Source organism: Rana temporaria, chromosome 9, assembly GCF_905171775.1.
Source record: "Rana temporaria chromosome 9, aRanTem1.1, whole genome shotgun sequence".
NCBI lineage: Eukaryota > Metazoa > Chordata > Amphibia > Anura > Ranidae > Rana > Rana temporaria.
In genome coordinates, this window is record NC_053497.1 from 112,313,722 (window position 1) to 112,336,271 (window position 22,550).

Here is a 22,550-nt window from a genome sequence, read left to right on the forward strand (position 1 = left end):
GTTATGCGGACTATTGTTATTAGTTTTTTTTTTAAAAAAAATTAAAACATTTTTAAAAAATGTTAATGTGCTATTTTCCTGTGTGCTATTTGTGGCTACTTCAATTTTTTCAACTTTTAAATTTTTCATGCATATATGTTTTTCCACACATTACAGACTATAAAGTGACATTCACTTAACCCTTGTGCGCTGTATGTTTTTGTTCTTTTAAAAATGGTAAAGTGTTCACGCTTACCAGATTCGATGGACCCGTTTCACCCACCGTATAGCACGTGGGTGAAACGGGCACTCTTGAGGGAATGACCTCAAACAGGAACTCCCACCACTGGAAAAACGGTAAGAAAGGTTCTACCCAAAGTTGAATGAGGACTGTCAGATATCCATGATGGACTCCAAAACATGCTCACTTAGCGCCACACTGTTTGGCTAGTGACGTGTTGGCTGCTTATTTTGTTCTCTATGTATAATTTTTTTTTTTTTTACAGATTGCATTAACAGAGGATAGTGTGAATTGCAAACTGTTGGTTAACAACCCCTTTTAAGAGATGCAAAATGCAATTACATCTCACATTCTGATATAGGCAGCAATATCCCAGGTAACGCAAGTAGGTAGGTGGGAAATCCTTATAAAAACACCTACCAATCCACTGACTTTATCCTTAAAGTATGGTTTCATGAAATGGCCCAAAGCCAGATTTAATGGGTAGAGTTTATTGGTTCCAGCCCTTTGAGTCTTTCGACCAGCGAGTTCCCACATTAGCTCCTCCTGAAATGATAAGATTGATTTTCAGATCTGCTAATTTGCAAAAGTTTTATCAAAAAATGTTAACAAAAATACTTTATACAATGGAACGATGCTTGCTTCAACGTTGCATAAAAGAACATGGACAGGCAGAAGTCTTATGGCGAATAATAAAAGCCTTACTGACAGCAGGTGGTGAGAAATATGTCCAATCTGGGCAGACAGTGAGACACAGCTTATTAAGAACAGCAAACACTTCCTAGACTTTTCTTCAAAGAAATATAGAGACTTTTTTCTAGTGGTTGGTAGCACGCTAAAAGTGTAGAGCATTTGTTTGTTTGTTTTCTTAATAGCGATATAATGATAATCTGGATATTATTTGAAAATACAAAAGATTTCATGTTAAAAAAATATATATATATTTTTTTTTTAACAGAAAAAAAAAAAACATGTTTAATCTGCAGAAAAAGAATTGTAATATAGCACAACTATACAATTTTTACTATATTTGTTACAGTGATTGTAATGCAATTATTTTAGTTGAAGCTTTTGTCATTTGATCATCTTTCTTTATCTATTGGCACTTAGGCCCCTTTCACACTGGGGTGGGAGCCGCGGTGGCGGTATAGCGCCGCTAAAAATAGCAGCGCTATACAATCAGATTTGCCGCGGGATTCGGCCGATAGCGGTGCGGTATTAACCCCCACTAACGGATGATAAAGTGTTAATACCGCCCGCAATGTGCCTCTGCAGAGGCGCATTGCGGGTGGTATTGCTGCGATTTCCCATTGTTTTAAATGGGAAGGAGCGGTATACATACCGCTCCTCTCACCGCCACAAAGATGCTGCTGGCAGGAGATTTTTTTCTCTCCTGCCAGCGCATCGCCTCAGTGTGAAAGCCCTCCGGCTTTCACATTGAGGTTGCTGTGCAGGAGTTTTTCAGGCGGTATAGCAGCGCTATTTTTAGCGCTGCGCCGCCTGAAAAACTCCTCAGTGTGAAAAGGGGTCTTATGCATGTGGGTTTATTTTTGACAAATTGTATTAGCGCTTTAGTCACTTTTTATATACAATATGAAGACTTGCTGTAATGTCTGAAAAACCTTTAATAAAAAATGAAGTTTAAAAAATAAATAAAAAAAAAAAAAAAAAAGTGTAGAGCACTTATAGATTGACGATAGACCAGTGGTGGACAATTTTTTTGATATGGGGGGCCCTCAAGTGTGGCCTCTGATGTCACCAAAGGGCTGCCCATACCATTCAGTGAATATTTAGTGTCAGGGACAGCGGGTACACAGCAGGATATAGTCAGACTGCAGACATGCTACAGGAGATGGTCAGAGACTGCAGATATGCTACAAGAGATGGTCAGAGACTGAACAGGCTATAGGAGTTTTTGGAGACTGAGGACAGGCTTTAGAAGACTGTCCTAGACTGGAGACCCATTACATAAGGTTGGGCAACAGGTAGATAAAGAGGAAATTCATTTTGACCTTGCGCCCTTCTTTAGATCTGCCGGACAGCAGTTTGTACCAGATTCCTTAAAGCAGCTGTATTGTCCGCTTGGTCATTTTTTTACCTACAGCCAAGCCTATAATAAGGCTTAGCTGTAGGTAAAATGAATATCTCCTGAACCTGCACGGTTTAGGAGATATACACACCTTTCATGCAGCCGCTTACACCAGCTGCGCATGTGCGCTGAAGGTCCTGCGGCTCGTGTTGGAACGAAGGACTCATGCGCGCATGCGTGGGAGTAACGTTATGACGGATCCAGAAAGTCACAGCGGCAGAGCCCACGAACCCAGAAGAGACGCTGAGAGAACATATCGGCCCCCTCGGCAATGACCGGGGTCAGCTGCGGAAGCTTCGTTCTACTGCAAGTTTGCTAGTGTCTTGTGGGGTTTTTTTCCGGCAGTTTACTACCGCTTTAAAAGGCTCCGGTCACAAAACCTCATGCTTCCACTCAAATAGTTCCCTGTGCACTGGCTTATAGCTCACTGTTACAGTGAATGGAAAATTGTTAATTTTCCTAAATGATAATTGGATGATGTGGCCATGCTACATACTGAACATCAGAGCAGCACTATTGCCTTACAGTGCCACAGGTCCAAGACTAGCAAGGATATTGCTTGGAATACGCAAGTTCTTCCTGATTCTGTTTTGGTTTCTTCCCACAATCCAAAAGCATATTTATACTTTAATACATGTCTGAACAAACTGGCCCTAATGTTTGTCTTTGTACCTATAGGCGGCTATTAGGCTGTATGCTCCTTCATGTGCAAAGACTGATGTGAATGGTTTAGCGTACTCTGCTTTATAAAAATGCATTGCTACAAATCAGTAAAATAAGTATTTCTACAGCATGCAGATACCGCCACCCACTGTATTCAACTCTAATGTAATGTGAATGAAAGACTGGCTTCAAAACAAAACCCAGCCTGTCATGCCCCGTGATAGGTTTCACCCACATTGGGCTTAACGGTAGAGGTATGATTAGGCCCAATGTGGATGAAACAGAGGGCATGACTGATGGACTGGGATCTAAGCTAAAGCCAGTTTTTCATTCACCTTACATTGTAGCTGAATACAGTGTGCGGCAGTATCTGCATGCTATATTAAATTCTGGAGTGAAATGTGCTCTATTTCTGCCAGCACTTGAATACAAAGTGTAAACTTGGGAGACACACTGCAGTCTTGGTGCGAGCCAATCTGTTTTGGCGTTTGAAAGTATTTCTAGAATTATACATAAACGAATCCCTCTGTTGCCACCAATAACCCCCACAATACCTGCTGCTCCTTATTCTGTGCGATCAGCACTTCCAGTTCTTGCAGTTTCTCCTCTATTACGGCTTGGTACACAAGGTTCATCTGCAGGCACATCTCTGCCGAGCTCCCACCATCTTCCCAGGCGACATCATCCTAACAGAAGGAGGAAAAATGTCATAGAATCAGAGGCAGATAGAATGGGCAAGCAGAGCACTAAAAAGGAAAAATGTGAATCTGCGCTACAGAATATTTGAAAATAAGGTATATAATATAATAAGTGTGAGGGGCTGCCCCTGCAGAAAAATCCCCACAGAATGGAGAAAAAGTGTGAAATATGAGAAGCAGGTGGTGGCGCCAACCTTAAGTGTAGATTAAATATCAAAAAATAATGAATGTTGTATGGGTGGTATAATAAAGCCAAAACAAAAACAAAAAACAACAAATTAGTTGCGTGGTGATCCAAATAACAAACTGTTCAAAAAACTATTCAAGAAACAAAAAACTCAAAAAGTGTTCAAGTGCTGAAAAATCATTCCATCTCTGCTTCATGCAAAATTGAGTGAATCAATAAATATAAATATAAATATAAATATAAAAATAAAAATAAAAATAAAAATATAGTGCAGTGTGCTTTCAACAAACAGTTTCCATACTGTCAGTAAAAGAGTCTTTATGCAAAAAATCATGCAAAAATAAATAAATAAATAAAATATTAAAAGTGCTGTGTGCTTCTTCCACGTGAGAGCAACGTAGGTATAAATCTTCTGTGCAAAAAAACCGTGCTCGCTCCCTATGGTCCCGCACTCACCAGATACTTGAACCCCTACAGGGGTAACAGGCGTTCACAGTATAAATACTGACAGATCCCTGGATCTTCCCAGAATCTAAAATTCCACCGCTCAGAAGAGGAGGAGACAAATGGATTGCCCAATAGTGTGATATCGTTTTTAAAAAAGGAACAATTTTTATTCACATTATACAGGGTACTCACAATTTGGTAGAAAGGTTAATACACATAACATAAAAACGTGCTGTAGCTTAGAGTAGCGTCTGCTCTACCGGTTTCGTCGATCTGACGTCATCTGGAGCGCCAGATGACGTCAGATCGACGAAACCGGTAGAGCAGACGCTACTCTAAGCTACAGCACGTTTTTATGTTATGTGTATTAACCTTTCTACCAAATTGTGAGTACCCTGTATAATGTGAATAAAAATTGTTCCTTTTTTAAAAACGATATCACACTATTGGGCAATCCATTTGTCTCCTCCTCTTCTGAGCGGTGGAATTTTAGATTCTGGGAAGATCCAGGGATCTGTCAGTATTTATACTGTGAACGCCTGTTACCCCTGTAGGGGTTCAAGTATCTGGTGAGTGCGGGACCATAGGGAGCGAGCACGGTTTTTTTGCACAGAAGATTTATACCTACGTTGCTCTCACGTGGAAGAAGCACACAGCACTTTTAATATTTTATTTATTTATTTATTTTTGCATGATTTTTTGCATAAAGACTCTTTTACTGACAGTATGGAAACTGTTTGTTGAAAGCACACTGCACTATATTTTTATTTTTATTTTTATATTTATATTTATATTTATATTTATTGATTCACTCAATTTTGCATGAAGCAGAGATGGAATGATTTTTCAGCACTTGAACACTTTTTGAGTTTTTTGTTTCTTGAATAGTTTTTTGAACAGTTTGTTATTTGGATCACCACGCAACTAATTTGTTGTTTTTTGTTTTTGTTTTGGCTTTATTATACCACCCATACAACATTCATTATTTTTTGATATTTAATCTACACTTAAGGTTGGCGCCACCACCTGCTTCTCATATTTCAAGCAGAGCACTAAGTTGTTTCTAGCTGATGTAAACATACAGTCTCCAAATAATATGGACCTTTGTAAAATGCAAACAATTAAGCTTAAATTATAACTAATCAAGATTTATAAAGATTCACATTTTCCCCTAAATTAAGCAATACTCATTTTATCCGAGTCTTCTCTGTTTGACAGACACAGTGAGAATGTCACTTGAACTCTGACAGCTGTTGCCCAGTCAACTACACACCACCCCCAGCTCCTAAGAGTGCATAACAGTGTCAAATTAAAGAATGATGTGGACATGTCAATAAGTATGGGGCTCTGCCATTTGCTGATCTTATACACACTTTGAGACAATGTCTGAGGTCAGCGACTTGACACAAGCAGCAATAGCCAGATTCTATGTAACCTCTGACCCCCTGCCTCAAACTAATGAGGCTTTATCAAAGCACAGTCAATTATGAAGGCAAATATTCAACAGGAAGTGAGTGAAATCTCTCAAAAGAGAGGGTAACTCCCTTGTAAGACAGTTGTCACTGGAACAGGTGTCACGATTTCTCCTCAGCTTCTGTTCTGACGACAACTATACAATTCTGAATGGTCACCGGGACAAAAACCAGCAATAAATATCTTAGAGGGGTTAAAATTATAACAACATTTATACATAAATATATCTTTAGTAACCTCATGATAACTGAATATATCAAAGAGTGCTACAAATGCAGGAGGTATATTTATCCTGTGATTCCCATCCAGTAATCCAATAAGAAAAAAAAAAAACTTCCAGATGCCACCTATAAGCCACTAATTGTCTACTGGGCAGTCAGGCCTGGTTCACACCTATGCATTTTTTAGTGCATTTTCAGTTTTGCAGAAACACACTACAGTCCATTTACCATGGTTTCCTATGGGTCACGTTCACATCTGTGCATTTTATGGACCGGGGACTGTTTACTGGCTTTTGGTTCCATAGACTTCAATGGATCAAAAAAGTGTATTGAAAAAACACAAAATGCATATAGCTATTCTGGTCAACGGTTTTTCATTGTATCTGCAAGGTCACTACTGTAGCAGTGCCACTGTCAATAGACGTATGCATCTTAGGTCTAGTTCATTTGCTAACTACCTCCAGGGCATATTGTTTTATGCACACAAGTCCATACTCCTTAAATGGAAATCTCCCCAGGCACCTACATTAGTTTATTGGAAGTCTATTGTTGATAAAACAATCACATTGTACAAATTTACTTATGAACCTAGTGGATGCCCGCAAAAATTCTCCAAGGTGTGGGATATATAAACAGAGTCCAGGGATACTGTTAAGTAATCGGCAATGCCTCCAAAGAAAGTGTTGTCTTGCTTCTAAATATTTCTCTTGCCGGGTTTTATGCACTGAGGGACAATCTGCTTTGCATCTTCCAGCTACGTTGAAGTCTTCGTAGGCCTTGGTTGCCAAATACCTTGTGTTGATAGGTTATAATTGTGTTTTGTTTTTGTGTTTTGTTTTTGTGTCCCCCCCCCCTTTTCATAGGCTTTGTTGGTGTAATCTTTAAACTTTTTTATATTATATACATACATATACAGTGCAGACCAAAAGTTTGGACACACCTTCTCATTCAAAGAGTTTTCTTTATTTTCATGACTATGAAAATTGTAGATTCACACTGAAGGCATCAAAACTATGAAGTAACACATGTGGAATTATACATAACAAAAAAGTGTGAAACAACTGAAAATATATTTCATATTTTAGGTTCTTCAAAGTAGCCACCTTTTGCAGCAGACACATCTCTAGAACTGTTAAGAGGAGACTGTGTGAATCAGGCCTTCATGGTAGAATATCTGCTAGGAAACCACTGCTAAAGAAAGACAACAAGCAGAAGAGACTTGTTTGGGCTAAAGAACACAAGGAATGGACATTAGACCAGTGGAAATCTGTGCTTTGGTCTGATGAGTCCAAACTTGAGATCTTTGGTTCCAACCCCCGTGTCTTTGTGCGACGCAGAAAAGGTGAACGGATGGACTCTACATGTCTGGTTCCCACCGTGAAGCATGGAGGAGGAGGTGTGATGGTGTGGGGGTGCTTTGCTGGTGACACTGTTGGGGATTTATTCAAAATTGAAGGCATACTGAACCAGCATAGCTACCACAGCATCTTGCAGCGGCATGCTATTCCATCCGGTTTGCATTTAGTTGGACCATCATTTATTTTTCAACAGGACAATGACCCCAAACACACCTCCAGGCTGTGTAAGGGCTATTTGACCAAGAAAGAGAGTGATGGGGTGCTGCGCCAGGTCACTACCTCTTGAAGCTCATCAAGAGAATGCCAAGAGTGTGCAAAGCAGTAATCAAAGCAAAAGGTGGCTACTTTGAAGAACACACTTTTTTGTTATGTATAATTCCACATGTGTTAATTCATAGTTTTGATGCCTTCAGTGTGAATCTACAATTTTCATAGTCATGAAAATAAAGAAAACTCTTTGAATGAGAAGGTGTGTCCAAACTTTTGGTGTGTACTGTATATTAAAACGCAAAATGCACCTAGAATATGCAAACTGCAACCTACATAGGTGTGAACCAGGCCTTAACCACTTCTACACCGAGGACATCATACGACGTCCTCAACTTTTTTTCCTGCGATATCTGAATGATGCCTGCAGCTACAGGCATCATTCAGATATCACTGTTTTCTGCCGGCAATTCTGTGAACGATAAGAATACGATAAGAATATATATCTTATAGGTGGCGTAAGGGGACGTCCCCCCACTCCTGCCGCCATCCGGTGCTTCTCCGGGCTCTCCCGTGCCATCGAGGGACCGGAGAACTAATCGGCCAGTGCCGGTTTACGACGATAGAGATTTCCGTCATCTCTATGACCGAAGTAAACAAAGCCACAATCGCGGCTGTCAGCATGAGATTGTGACTTTTTTTTCACAATCTCATGCTTTCCAGCCTAGAGGAGAGATGTGGGGTCCTATTGACCACACAATTCTCCATAAAGATGACCTGTCACAATATATTCCATTCTTTGTAATAGGAATAAAAGTGATAAAAAAAAAAAAGAAGTAAAAAAAAATAATAATAATAATAATAATAATAATAATAATATGTAAAACGCCCCTGACCCCGGTAGCTCAGAAGCAAACACGCATGCAAGAACAGCCCACATATGTAAACGCCGTTCAAACCCCACGTGAGGTATCGCCATGTGAGTTAGAGCGTATGCAACAATTCTAGCACTAGACCTCCTCTAACTCAAAAATAAAAACCTGTAAAAATATTTAAAGCGTTGCCAATGGAGATTTTTAAGTACCGAAGTTTGGCGCGTGCCAATTTTAAAGCATAACATGTTAGGCATCTACTCAGTGCAACATCATCTTTCACATTATACAAAAAAATTGGGCTAACTTTACGGTTTTGTTATTTTTTAATTCATGAAAAAGGCGTTTGAAAAATGATTGCGCAAATAACGTGCGAGATAAAAAGTTGCAATGACTGCCATTTTTCCCCTAGGGTGTCTGCTAAACATATATATATTATATATATATTATGTTTGGGGGGTTCTGACTAATTTTCTAGCATAAAAAAATATGATTTTTAAATGAGGGAGAGAAGTGCCAGAATAGGCCCGGTGTTGAAGTGGTTAAACACAATATTAGGCAGAGCAATGTTAATTCAGCGCCACACATATTTTCCTATTTAGGTGTGATAACGCCTATAGAATACACATACACACACTACCTCAAAAAAGTGAGTACACACCTCACATTTTTGTAAATATTTTATTATATTTTTTTCATACGACAACACTGAAGAAATGACACTTTGCTAGTAGTGAGTGTACAGCTTGTATAACAGTGTACATTTGTTGTCCCATCTACATAACTCAATGCACAGCCATTGTCTAAACTGCTGGCAACAAAAGTGAGTACATCCCTAAGTGAAAATGTCCAAATTGGACCCAAAGTGTCAATATTTTGTGTGGCCACCATTATTTTCTTTAACCTTCTTGGGCATGGAGTTCACCAGAGGTTGCCACTGGAGTCCTTTTCCATTCCTCCATGATGGCATCACAGAGCTGGTGGATGTTAGAGACCTTGCGCTCCTCCACCTTCCATTTGAGGATGCCCCGCAGATGCTCAATAGGGCTTTGGTCTGGAAACATGCTTAGCCAGTCTATCACCTTTACCCTCAGCTTCTTTAGCAAGGCAGTAGTCACCTTGGAGGTATGTTTGGGGTCGTTATGTTGCCCCAGTCTCCAAAGGGAGGGGGATCATGCTTTGCTTCAGTATGTCACAGTACATGTTGGCATTCATGATTCCCTCAATGAACTGTAGCTCCCCAGTGCTGGCAGCAGCACTCATGCAGCCCCAGACCATGACACTTCCACCACCATGCTTGTCTGTAGGCAAGACACACTTGTCTTTGTACTCCTTACCTGGTTGCTGCCACTCACGCTTCACACCATCTCAACCAAATACGTTTATCTTGGTCTCATTAGACCACAGGACACGGTTCCAGTAATCCATGTCCTTAGTCTGCTTGTCTTCAGCAATTTGTTTGCGGCTTTCTTGTGCATCATCTTTAGAAGAGGCTTACTTCTGGGATGACCAATTTGATGCAGTGTGCGGCGTGTGGTCTGAACACTCACCGACTGACCTCCCCACTACCCCTTAAACCTCTGGAGCAATGCTGGCAGCACTATTTCCCAAAGACAACCTCTGGATAGGATGCTAAGCAATGCACTCAATTTTTTGGTCGACAATGGTGAGGCCTGTTCTGAGTGGAACCTGTCCTGTTAAACTGCTGTATGGTCTTGATCACCGCGCTGCAGCTCAGTTTCAGGGTCTTGGCAATCTTCTTATAGCCTAGGCCGTCTTTATGTACAGCAACAATTCCTTTTTTCAGATTTTCAGAGTTCTTTCCCATGAGGTGCCAGTGACCAGTATGAGAGACTGATGGCGATAACACCAAATTTTAACACACTTGCTCCCCATTCACACCTGAGACCTTGTAACACTAACGAGTCACGTGACAACGCGGAGGGAAAATAGCTAGTTTGGCCCAAGTTGGATATTTTCACTTAGGGGTGTACTCACTTTTGTTGCCAGCGGTTTAGACATTAATGGCTGTGCGTTGAGTTATTTTCAGGGGACAGCAAATTAACACCATTATACAAGCTGTACACTCACTACTTTACATTGTGGCAAAGTGTAAATTCTTCAGTGTTGTCATACGAAAAAGGTATAATAAAATATTTACAAAAATCTAAGGGGTGTACTCACTTTTGTGAGATACACTGTGTATGTAATTTATCTATACAATATACTACTTTATACACTCAGCAGAAAAAAAATAAACAGCTTACTGTCTGACAATCGCCATCAAATTGTTCTTCAAGATCATCTGCAAATAATGAATAACAAACAGGTAAATCATTCCTGTAAAAATAAAGTTAACCCCCAAGAACATCCATATACCACTAGTGTGCACAGAAACACAAACAAGAGAATATCAAACTTTCACTGCTGATGCACATTATATCATAAAAATGTGTAAATACCACAACGCTGCCCAGAAGGAGAGGGCAGCAAATGAGGGAGGATAATATAAAACATAACAACTGTCAGTAGAACAAGAAGTGACAAAATGGAGACCTACCCTGGTGACAACTGCCAAAAGGTGGAAATTTGGGGAGATTGGATTTTACTTCAAAATAAAAGGTATAACAGTGTGTGACTGTGGGTGGACATTAGAACGTAAGCTCCTTTGGTGCAGAGCTTGATGTAAATCGGTCAGCATTCTCTGTACAACACTGTGCAAGTATGATAAGCGTATCATGCAAGTATTATAAGCGTTATAATAAAAGTGTGACTGTAGAGGGGACAATGATGTATAAGCTCCTCTGGTGTAGAGACCGATGTAAATAGTAAAATGTTCTCTGTACAGCAGCACAGACTATGTCAGACCAATATAAACGCAGAACAGTGTGTGACTTTGAGGGGCACATTAGAGTGCAAGCTCCTCTGGACCACGGACTGCAATTGTAAGATGTTCTCCATACAGTAGCGCAAAATATGTTAGAAGTGTATAAATGTAGAATAATACTAGTGTGTGACTGTAGTGGGGACATTAAAGTGTGAGCTCCTCCCATTTACATTGCAGAGACCAATGTAAATGGTAAAATGTTCTCTGTACAGCAGCATGGACTATGTGAGAGCTATATAAATGAATACCAGTGTGTTTTAAGCGGAGTTCCACCCACTTTTGAAAAGTGGTCTTAAATAAAAAACACCCCTCCACCCCTCGTTTCGGGATATTTAAAAATATTTTTCTATAGTACCTTCCGTTGCAGCTGGGCCACGGCGCAGGATGTCATGGCCTCTTCTGCAGCGAGCCCCCCCCCCTCTGGGACCTGTGTCCCAGAAGACAAGCTGGCCATTCACAAAGTGCCACGCGACCCACGCATGCACAGTAGGAAACCGGCTGTGAAGCCGCAAGACTCATCTGCCAGTTTCCCTTAGGTAGAATTGCGGCACCTGCACCCAATCCAATGGACAGATCGGGCTCGGTGGGGGCGACATTGCAGGCTCCCTGGACAGGCAAGTGTACTTATTAAAAGTCAGCAGCTACAGTGTTTGAAGCTGCTGACTTTTTTTTTTTTTTTTTGTTTGTGGCTCAAACTCAGCTTTAGCCCAGGTTCACACTGGGTTAGATTTGCTTCGATTTGAGATGCGATTTCACATGTGAAATCGCATCTCAAATTGGCTGCATTTGCCGGCAATTGTCGGCAGTGACACCGTCCTAGTTGGTGCGACGCCGCATCTGCGGCGCTGCACCGATTTCAAAAAGTAGTTCCTGTACTACTTTTTGCGATTCCGGCCCGCGATTTACAATGACATCTGAGCAGAAACCTGCACAGATGTCTCTTAAATCGCGGCCGAAATCGGGACTGCCAGCGGGAGTGAAATTGTGCGAGTTCAGCTGAACTCGCACGGCTTCACTCCCGCAGCCCAGTGTGAACCAGGGCTCAAGGGGGAAATGAGTTTAAGCTCCCCTGACAGACAGACTAATTTACATGGTAAAACATTCTCCTTACAGAAGCACAAAATGCACGAGAGCTATATAAATGTATAATAATAACAACAACAGTGTGTAACTGTGGTTCAGACATTAGAATATAGTATAGAGAAACACCTGGAGTATCGCTTCAGCTCCCTTGGCATGGCTGCCCGGTACCAAGAATTGTAACTCACATAAAAAGCTCACCTAGCTTATAGGACTTTTACCAAGGACTTTGTCTTGATCCACACGGCACACCACATGCACTTTATTGTACATTATTATTAGAATATAGTATACTGCTCTGTTGAAGAGACTGATGGTTTGATGCTCTCTGTATAGCATCACAGTAGACGTATGATATATAAATGAATGAAACAAACATTCTTTTTGCTCTGCCTTACTGCGCCCTCTCGTGATTTTCCTTAATTTATAAAATACACAATACATTTAGTTTGCTCACCATCAGAATCGTCAGAGTCAGACACATCCACACTAAGTGCTGCAGCATTTGGACCCAAACTTCTCTCAAGTGCTTCAATCTCTCTCTGGATTTTATCCTTTTCTGCCTTCAGATCAAAAGCAGCCATGGTGCCTGCTTCAAAAATAACAAAACACAATTAAACAGTATAAAATGCACAATGCAATGCTTCTTTTTAAAGCAAGTTAGTTGAAGAGCGAGGACTGGGGGGTTTCCTGTAGCAGGCCTACCTTGCATACACTGGTGTGTGACTGCTTGAGCAGCACTGTGGCATTCTGGGTAATCATATGCAAATAACAGTGCAGTGTCAGGCTCAGCCAGCAGCATCCATGTGACTGAGCAGATGGTACAGCGTGCAGACGGAGGGCGTGGTCTGCTTCACAGATTTGCATACATTACCCACAAGGACTTGCAGTTTTTGCTGTCTCCTTCGCAGATGAGAAAACACATTACAGGCTGTAGAGAGAATAAGGAAGTGAGACTTGCTTGGAGATTCCCCCCCCCCCCATTTTTAAATCTTTTTTGAGGAGGAGAAAATAGTTATATATCTGCAAAGATCACAGCAAAGTTTAAGGCTGGATTCACACTTGTGCGGTGCGAATTTCAGCGCTGTTATCTCTGCAGAGAGATAAGAGGAGTGTTCAGCAGATCAGCTCCGTTTTAGATGCGAATTTAGAGACCCGAGGGAGGGGGTGGGGGGAAGTGTATTGAGCTGAATGAGAGAAATCCTGAAGAGAAATGAACACATGTGCGAATCAGATGCGTGCCCATAGAAGATAATGGGCCTGAATTCGCACCTGAGCCGCACCGCAATGCCTAGAAAACGCACAAGTTTTTTTAGCAATGCGCAGTGCGAATGCATTGCACATATGTGAACCAGCCTCATTGAAAACAAACAATGTATTTTATAATGTTATGCGAATTGGATGCCGCAACTAATTCGCATAGGTGTGAACCCGGGCTTGTTCACACCACATACGTGCATGAAAACAGATGAGAAAACTGCACAGACGTCAGTTTACCTCAATTTTCATGTACATGGACATCAGTTTTCATGTGCGTCAGCTATGTGCCCTGTTTTTTTTCTTCAAATGGAGTAATGTTACTATTTATATAGTGTGGAAGTTTAAATAAAGCTTTAAAAAAAAAAAATGCCCCTTTACACCAAGGTTGATGTCATGTCAGTTTTTTTCCCCCATGCAGAAAACTGCATACATGTTGCAGATTCCTGCGCGGAAAAAATCTGCACAGTGTGGTGTGAACAGAACACATAGAGAACCAATGTTTTTTTTGTTTAGCCCTTGCAGAACGCACGCAGAAAAACTGACGTCTCGGCACCAGGAGCTCCCTGGCACGAAAATATTCGAAAAGCGTTTACACTGTACTGGAAAACGTGCCTGTGCACATGAGCCCCTCCGGCTTGGTTCACACTGTGACATAGGATCCGACTTGTGAGACACAAAGGGGGTTGTTTACTAAAGGCAAATTCACTTTGCACTACAAGTGCAAACCACAAGTGCAAAGCGCACTTGAAAAACGCCCTCCCAAAAGCCCCTGCCCATTAAAAGGAATGGGGGGCGCTTCGGAAGCACTTTTTGTGTGAACCTCCGCTTTAAATACAGTGGGCTGGATTCAGTAAGATCAGCGGATCCTTCTGCTGGCGTAACGTATCTCAGATACGTTACGCCGCCGTAAATTTGGGCGCAAGTTCCGTATTCAGACAGCACTTGCGCCCTAAGTTACGGCGGCATAACGTATGTGGGCTGGTGTAAGCCCGCCTAATTCAAATGGGGATGTTGTGGGCGTGTTTTATTTAAATTTAACATGACCCCGCTTATTTTACGTTTTTTTGTGAGCGGCGCATGCGCCGTTCGTGAAAAAATCCCAGTTCGCATGCTCGAAATTACACCACAAGTCGTCATTGCTTTAGACGTGAACGTAACTTACATACAGTCCTATTCGCGAACGACTTACGGAAACAACGTAACAATTTCAAAACTCGGCGCGGGAACGACGTCCATACTTAACATTAGCTACGCCTCATATAGCAGGGGTAACTTTACGCCGGAAAAAGTCTAACGTAAACGACGTAAAAAAAAGCGCCGGACGTACGTTTCTGAATGGGCGTAAATACCTAATTAACATATTCCTTGCGTAACTATACGGAAGCGCCACCGTAAATATGCAGCCTAAGATACGACGGTGTAAGACACTTACGCCGGTCAGATCTTAGGGAAATCTATGCGTAACTGATTCTCTGAATCAGGCGCATAGATACGACGGCCCGCACTCAGAGATACGACGGTGTATCCGGAGATACGCCGTCGTATCTCCGTTCTGAATCCAGCCCAGTATTTGGAAATCGGACAGACTGTTTAGATGTTAAATTTTTAAAGCAGCAGCAAACCTCCTGACCTTACATGGTTGCTCATGTGACATAACACCTCTGATTTTCACATTTAACATGTAAACAGTCTGTCGGATTTACAAACACTGTATTTAAGCACATAAGCTCCATTTTGTGTTGAAAATAAGTGTGAAATATAAAACTCCAGTGGGTGGAACAAGATGTCCGCTTGCCCCCTTCACAATTTATCATTACTGTGCAGGAGTGTGGGGTGTAGCAAGATGGCGGCGACAGAATGTCACTTCCGGAGCATTCTGTGATGGGGAGCCGAATATGACAAGACACCGGCCTGGATTATGTGTCCGGGTTTTAGGCGGACTGAACCCTGGACACATAATTCAAAACCCGGACTGTCCAGGTGAATCCCGAACAGGCAACCCTCCTCCACAGCTTCACTGTTCACAGCTCACTTCTGTACCTCTTTCTTTATCCACCACAACCTCTGCACCCCTCACCCCCTTCATCCTTACAGCTCACCTCAACTTTTTCTGCTCAGTTCCAGAGCAAGACCACCTGGCTTTACCGCCTAAAGAGGAAGGGGTGGGGTCTATATTTCCACATACACAAGCACGTGAATGAGCCGCAGGATTTCTTTATTAATGAGTCGCGAAGCTTTACACATACCTCCCCCCCCCCCCCCCTCCTTCACGGCAATTTCTATGGTCAGTCACTGTTTCTTTATTTAAACGAGTAATAAAACAAACCACGCCTCCCTGAAATCTGTACCTCTTCTCCTTTGACGGTGAGAGGCTGGACAGCCTGTCAATCAGAGCGGCGGGGCGTGACATTTTTGCCAGTCTTCTCCAAGGTAACGACGGAACGCTCCGAGTCTGTGTGCGGCTGCTCACAACTGTTTCCATAGTAACGGGTCGACGCTACGTTCCACGGAGGCTGGTGAGGCCCAAGATACCTAGATTGTGATTAGTGATCGGCAATGGATAGATACAAGGTAATAATCCATATAATACATCCTGGGCTGAGCTCAAGGGAGGCACAAGCCAGAGTCTGCCTTCACCGCTGCTGTGCCTTTTCACTGTCTGCATGGTCCAGCTGTCTGCTGTCAGACCTCTTCCTCCTGATGTGTCCAATGGGTCCCCTTCTCACAGGATGGAGCCTACATTCTGTGTTCCCTGAGGATTGTGACCTCTGTCATCGGTAATCTCCATAGATGAGTCCTCGATCATTGGGCTTCCTACTCAGGTGGAGGGTGAACACTGAATCCTAACAACGAAATTCTTTGAAATGCTCCCTTTGGTCTGTTAAATACACAATTGAAAGGTTTTGTTACATCTGTTCAATAAGTGCAAAGGATACCTGTTGATCCTGCCAGAAATCCAGTGCTGTCCTGCGCGGTCTTATCTCAAGCAGTATTCTTAGCCTTGCCCAGGTCTCTTCCACAGAAGAGGAGGTGTTCTGTAGTCCTGACAGGCTTTCTGTTCTAGGGTGACAACACTGCTCCTTCATAGATAAAGGGGGTGAGCGTTGTCACCCTCGGACAGGAACTGTGGGCCAGATTCACGTACAAGAGCGCCGGTGTAACGTAACCCGTTTACGATACACCGCCGCAAGTTTCCGGTTTTAGTGCCCGACCCACAAAGCACTTACCTGGAAACTTGCGGCGGTGTATCGTAAAGACGTTCGGCGCATGGCAGGCCAATTCAAATGGGCGCGTGCCATTTAAATTAGGCGCGCTCCCGCGCCGGACCTACTGCGCATGCTCCGTTTCGCAATTCCCGTCGTGCTTTGCGTGCAGTGACGTCATTTTTCGAACGGCGACGCGCGTAGCGTAATTCCGTATTCCCGGACGGCTTACGCAAACGACGTTCATTTTTAAATTTCGACGCGGGAACGACGGCCATACTTTATACAGCAATACGATTGCTGTGTAAAGTTAAGGCAGGTCAAATAATGACTAACTTTGCGACGGGAAACTAGACTAGCGGCGATGTAGCGAACGCGAAAATCCGTCGTGGATCGCCGTAACTCCTAATTTGCATACCCGACGCTGGTTTATGACGCAAACTCCCCCCAGCGGCGGCCGCGGTACTGCATCCTAAGATCCGACAGTGTAAAACAATTACACCTGTTGGATCTTATGGATATCTATGCGTAACTGATTCTATGAATCAGTCGCATAGATAGAAACAGAGATACGACGGCGTATCAGGAGATACGCCGTCGTATCTCTTTTGTGAATCTGGCCCTGTGTTCCTAGCAGGATCGGCAGGTGATAATAAAAGAAAAAATAAAGTGAATTCAGCCAGCACAACTAAGGATATAGGTAAGCTGCAATATAGATTACATTGTTGTTCTTGGGTTTATATGCATTTAATGACCCTTTTTTTTTTTTTTAAATGTACATACTGTATTTACATATGCATGAGTCTTATATACCCTTAATCATTTGTGTATTAACAGGTGCTGGAGGAATGGCCGCCTGGAGCATTTGGGGTGACCTGTCTTGTGGAAGAGCCAGTGTCACAAAGGAAATTTGCTGTTAAAAAGGTTTCAAACACATCTATAGATAATATACTGACTTTCTGACTGCGTTCTTCAGGGATGAAGTAAACAATTTCACTTATGCTGCTTTCACACTGAATAAAAGATGAAAGAGCCCCTCCTTTCACTTCAGGCTCCTGCAGTCCCCTTCCAAGCTCCTCCCCCCCCTCTCCGTGCTCCTCCACCCCTTTTGTCCTAGATCTGTCAGGATGGAGAGCGGAAAAAGGAGCCAGTAAATATGTCATTTACCGACTCCTTCCTTTTCTGAATGAACAGTCAGTGACTCTGTCCATTCATAGCTGAGTATTGTAAACTGTGCTTACAATGCTTCAGTTTATGAATGGAGAGGAACCGCGGTCTCCTGTCCATTCATCTGCAGTGCAGCTTAGGCTACAGAGAAAGGGACTGGGGAATATCTCACCAAAGCTCCCCAACAGGGCTGATAAAAAAAAAAAAAAAAAAGAATTGTAACAAATATTTAAAAGGTTAAATTGTAAAAATAATAAAAAATAAAATAAAAAATACACTGACATTGTCCACTCCCCCCCCACCCCCCCCAAAAAAAAGGATTGGTAAAAACAAAAAAAATTTTTTAAAAACTACTGACACAGTCCACGCGTCATCAGTGCTGCATATTAGTGCCACTAGAAAGGGGGGAACTAAAGCGCTAGCCAATAACCCAAAGTGAAGAGTGGAAAAATAGTGACTTAAAATGAAATAATGAATAAATTAGTGCTGCTCAAATCTAAAATTGCAATAACAACAAATGAATAATATGAATAAAGGTGATTGATGAGCGCAAAAATTAATAGTGTAAAAAATTCAATAACAGTGAAACGTCCAATGAGGAATACCTCTAGTAAAAAGTAAACTCCAAAAGTGATGCAAAAATTAATACCACTTAGGTAACAAAGGTGACAAGTAAGCACAATGAATATAAATATTTTCAGTGTGTAAGTAAAATACTAGAAATTAAAGCAGATTGTGGTAAAAGTTCATGTGTAGCAATTCCAAAAAAACAGGAGTGATTAGAGATTCCAAAACGGTGACTGGATGTCCATGCAAAGTGATGACAACAATCCACAAAAAGCAGCTGAGCTCACAGTGCGCTTACCTCACCCACATGCAATAACAGCATGGTATATCCACAGATGGAATGTCTCCCGAGAAACAAATCCTCCTCACCTTTCCTGTAGTGACAGTAGCTGGAAGCCTGTGTGTTATGGAGATAGAGTCCTTCTGGCTATGTCTGCAGATGCGGTCTTCACAAAGATGGAGGCTCCGTGTGCAGAAACCACATTCAGATGACCCAAAATAAATGGAAAAGAGCTCCAATAGTGAAGTAATTCCAGATGGATTTAATAGCGTCCACAAAGTAAAAACAAAACAGGGTTCAGTTGAACAAAATCTGAACCAAACGAAACAGCGAGTGAAAACGGCTGTGTGATCGGGTGGATTCGACACTTCCGGTCACGTCTTACGTCACGTGACTTCATCAGAGGCTCTGATGCAATAACAGCATGTGGGTGAGGTAAGCGCACTGTGAGCTCAGCTGCTTTTTGTGGATTGTGGATTGGATTGGATTTTGTGGATTGTTGTCATCACTTTGCACGGACATCCAGTCACCGTTTTGGAATCTCTAATCACTCCTGTTTTTTTGGAATTGCTACACATGAACTTTTACCACAATCTGCTTTAATTTCTAGTATTTTACTTACACACTGAAAATATTTATATTCATTGTGCTTACTTGTCACCTTTGTTACCTAAGTGGTATTAATTTTTGCATCACTTTTGGAGTTTACTTTTTACTAGAGGTATTCCTCATTGGACGTTTCACTGTTATTGAATTTTTTACACTATTAATTTTTGCGCTCATCAATCACCTTTATTCATATTAGTGCCACTGTTACATGACATTAAAAAAAAGTATCAGTAATCGGTATTGGCGAGTACTTGAAAAAAGTATCGGTACTTTAAAGAAATGGTATTGTATCGGGCCAACCCTATTCAAAACGCTATCAATTTTTAATATTTTTCAAAAACTCCTATGGCACACCCGAAAATTTCATGCAGCACAATAGTTTGCCACGGCACACAGTTTGAAAATCACCGCTTTATGACTACAGTGTGCTCATCTTCTTCTATCCAGCAGGATAATGCACCATATCAAATATCACTACTGGTTGTCTTGAATAAGGATGAGCTCCGGCGTGTTCGCACAGTCCACGTGCAGAGTCCGCCAAGAAGTCTGCACGGCGCTGCGCTAATCACAGGCAGGGAGACATTGTCCCGATGCTCGGCTGTAGAGATCGGGAAATGTCTCCCTGCCTGTGATTAGCGCCGTGCAGACTTCCTGGCGGACTGTGCGAACACGCCGGAGCTCATCCATAGTCTTGAACATGATAATGAGGTCACTGTACTCCAATGGCCTCCACAGTCACCAGATCTCAATCCAATAGAGCACCTTTGGGATGTGGTGTAATGGGAGATTCGCATCATAGATGCGCAGCCAACAAATCTGCAGCAACTACGTGATGCTATTATGTCCATATGAAGCAAAATATCTGTGGAATGTTTCCAACACCTTGTTGAATCTATGCCACAAAAAATGAAGGCACGAGGGTCTCCAACCCGGTACTAGCAAGTTGTACCTAATAAAGTGGCCAGCTAGTGTACTTGCCAATAGATTTCAAGGGGCAAACCCTCTTCATCAGAGCATAGTTCCAACACTATAGCTCCTTGAAACACCTCAGAATGAGCGATGCCTAGGTCTTTGCTTAGGTATTCGTAAAGCATTTCCACACCTTGACCCGATTTTCACTTGGAACATGTTCAGGAAACATTTGATGCATCTTCTATAGTTTTGCCAGTGGTTTATTAGCTTTAAACTTGACACAGGTTTATTTTAAGGCACTCTTAAAGTATAACGAAAGGCACAACTTTTTTTTTTTATACTTTTGTATAGAGCAGAGAGGGATTTGTCTATACATTGGTTGCCTGTAAAATCCCACCACAAGAGGAATGTCAGGATATATAATAATAAGGGATGATAGCAATCACACCCCCAGTTATATGAACTTCTTTTTTCAGAAAAGAGGTCTGAGCAATTTCTTGTGACCAGCATTGCTGACGTGGGCCATATCTGATAGGGCATTGCAGCTTTAGATACTCATTGAACTGTACGGCTATCCGGTTCCAGGGCAAAGAAGCCATATGCTGATAAAGCCTTCTTTTTAGAAAGGTGATTTGCTTAATAATACATGTAATAACATAAAATCTTTTGTATCATTGACAGGTGGAATGTCTAGATGAGCAGGAAGGCAATCTTGCCCTAGAAGAGGTAATTTGCCAGCGGGGACTGTAACAGCTAAAACTTGTGTTTTTTTCTTTTAAGAAATGCCGCAGTCATTCATAAACATTTTGTAGTGAAACTGACATGACATTTATCTTGTACAATTGACAATATAAATCTATATGGTTGCCAGAATGGTTATTTTTTTTTGTCTGCCGTAGTCTACTTTTATAAAAAGTGCACTTATCAGTTTAAACCTCTCCAACCTAAAGTAACCTGAGTTGCAGCCGTAGGATGGCCGATCCTAGGCAGGATGCACGGGGTGCACCGCACCCAGGCGCCGCAAAGGTGGGGGCGCCAAAGCTCCAAAGTGCTCCCCTCCCTCCACCTTGTCTGTGTCCAGAGACGGAGAGCATGTAGCGGGTGCTGCGGTTCCCCATCCCGCTTGCTCTCTCTGCTGGCAACTGACAAGAGTGCATACCTCCCGCTGTCCCCAGAATCCGTGCTGGGTACCACAGCTGAGCCTAGTACCGAAACAAGTTCTGGTACTAGGCTTCACTAATTAATTCTGTCTGGTGCGCATGGAGCAGTCTCCTGTCTGCCCCACCCCCTCTGCGTGTGTCGGCTCTTCTCCCATAGGCAGTGTGATGAGAGGCTTCTGGGTTGGCCGGAGCTGCTGCCAATCATCCTGTGCACTCCCGGAAATGCTCTCCGAGTGCCACCCACCAAGTAACCAAAGATGCCACATATGCCCCGCCCCCCTGCAATGTGCTTCTGCTCCCCGTGCCCGAGCTACAGGGATCTATTGGACAAGTACTGTTCTATGGGGACACCTGCTGTGGGGGGGGGGGTCTGATTTTGACACCTGCTGTGGGGGGGCTCTGATGGGGGACACCTGCTGTGGGGTGGCTCTGATGGGGACACCTGCTGTAGGGGGGCTCTGATGGGGGACACCTGCTGTGGGGGGGGCTCTGATGGGGACACCTGCTGTGGGGGGGCTCTGATGGGGGACACCTGCTGTGGGGTGGCTCTGATGGGGACACCTGCTGTGGGGGGGCTCTGATGGGGGACACTTGCTGTGGGGGGGCTCTGATGGGGGACACCTGCTGTGGGGGGGCTCTGATGGGGGACACCTGCTGTGGGGTGGCTCTGATGGGGACACCTGCTGTGGGGGGGCTCTGATGGGGGACACCTGCTGTGGGGGGGGGCTCTGATGGGGGACACCTGCTGTGGGGGGGCTCTGATGGGGGACACCTGCTGTGGGGTGGCTCTGATGGGGACACCTGCTGTGGGGGGGGGCTCTGATGGGGGACACCTGCTGTGGGGGGGCTCTGATGGGGGACACCTGCTGTGGGGTGGCTCTGATGGGGACACCTGCTGTGGGGGGGCTCTGATGGGGGACACCTGCTGTGGGGGGGCTCTGATGGGGGACACCTGCTGTGGGGGGGCTCTGATGGGGGACACCTGCTGTG

At 43.0% G+C, this 22,550-nt stretch overlaps 2 protein-coding genes across 4 annotated transcripts in view; one reads left to right on the top strand and one right to left on the bottom strand.

Moving 5' to 3' along the window:
• Positions 1–15,857, bottom strand: part of SNAPC4 (small nuclear RNA activating complex polypeptide 4) — a 109,215-nt gene extending 93,358 nt beyond the window's left edge. The window contains exons 1-5 of one of the 3 annotated variants that reach the window (XM_040324149.1): positions 15,762–15,857; positions 12,860–12,994; positions 10,703–10,740; positions 3,527–3,658; positions 641–766 (exon numbers count right to left, since the gene is read on the bottom strand). In XM_040324149.1, the coding sequence (XP_040180083.1) occupies positions 641–766; positions 3,527–3,658; positions 10,703–10,740; positions 12,860–12,986 (423 nt within the window). In that variant the 5' untranslated portion in view covers positions 12,987–12,994; positions 15,762–15,857. Of the gene's footprint in view, positions 1–640; positions 767–3,526; positions 3,659–10,702; positions 10,741–12,859; positions 12,995–13,107; positions 13,245–15,761 lie in introns of those variants that run through there. The other 2 variants (XM_040324147.1, XM_040324148.1) reach the window with 2 other exon arrangements.
• Positions 15,858–16,054: 197 nt separating this feature from the next.
• Positions 16,055–22,550, top strand: part of STKLD1 (serine/threonine kinase like domain containing 1) — a 47,570-nt gene continuing 41,074 nt past the window's right edge. The window contains exons 1-3 of the mRNA XM_040324150.1: positions 16,055–16,233; positions 17,703–17,789; positions 21,082–21,126. Of these exons, the coding sequence (XP_040180084.1) occupies positions 16,219–16,233; positions 17,703–17,789; positions 21,082–21,126 (147 nt within the window). The 5' untranslated portion in view covers positions 16,055–16,218. The remainder of the gene's footprint in view (positions 16,234–17,702; positions 17,790–21,081; positions 21,127–22,550) is intronic.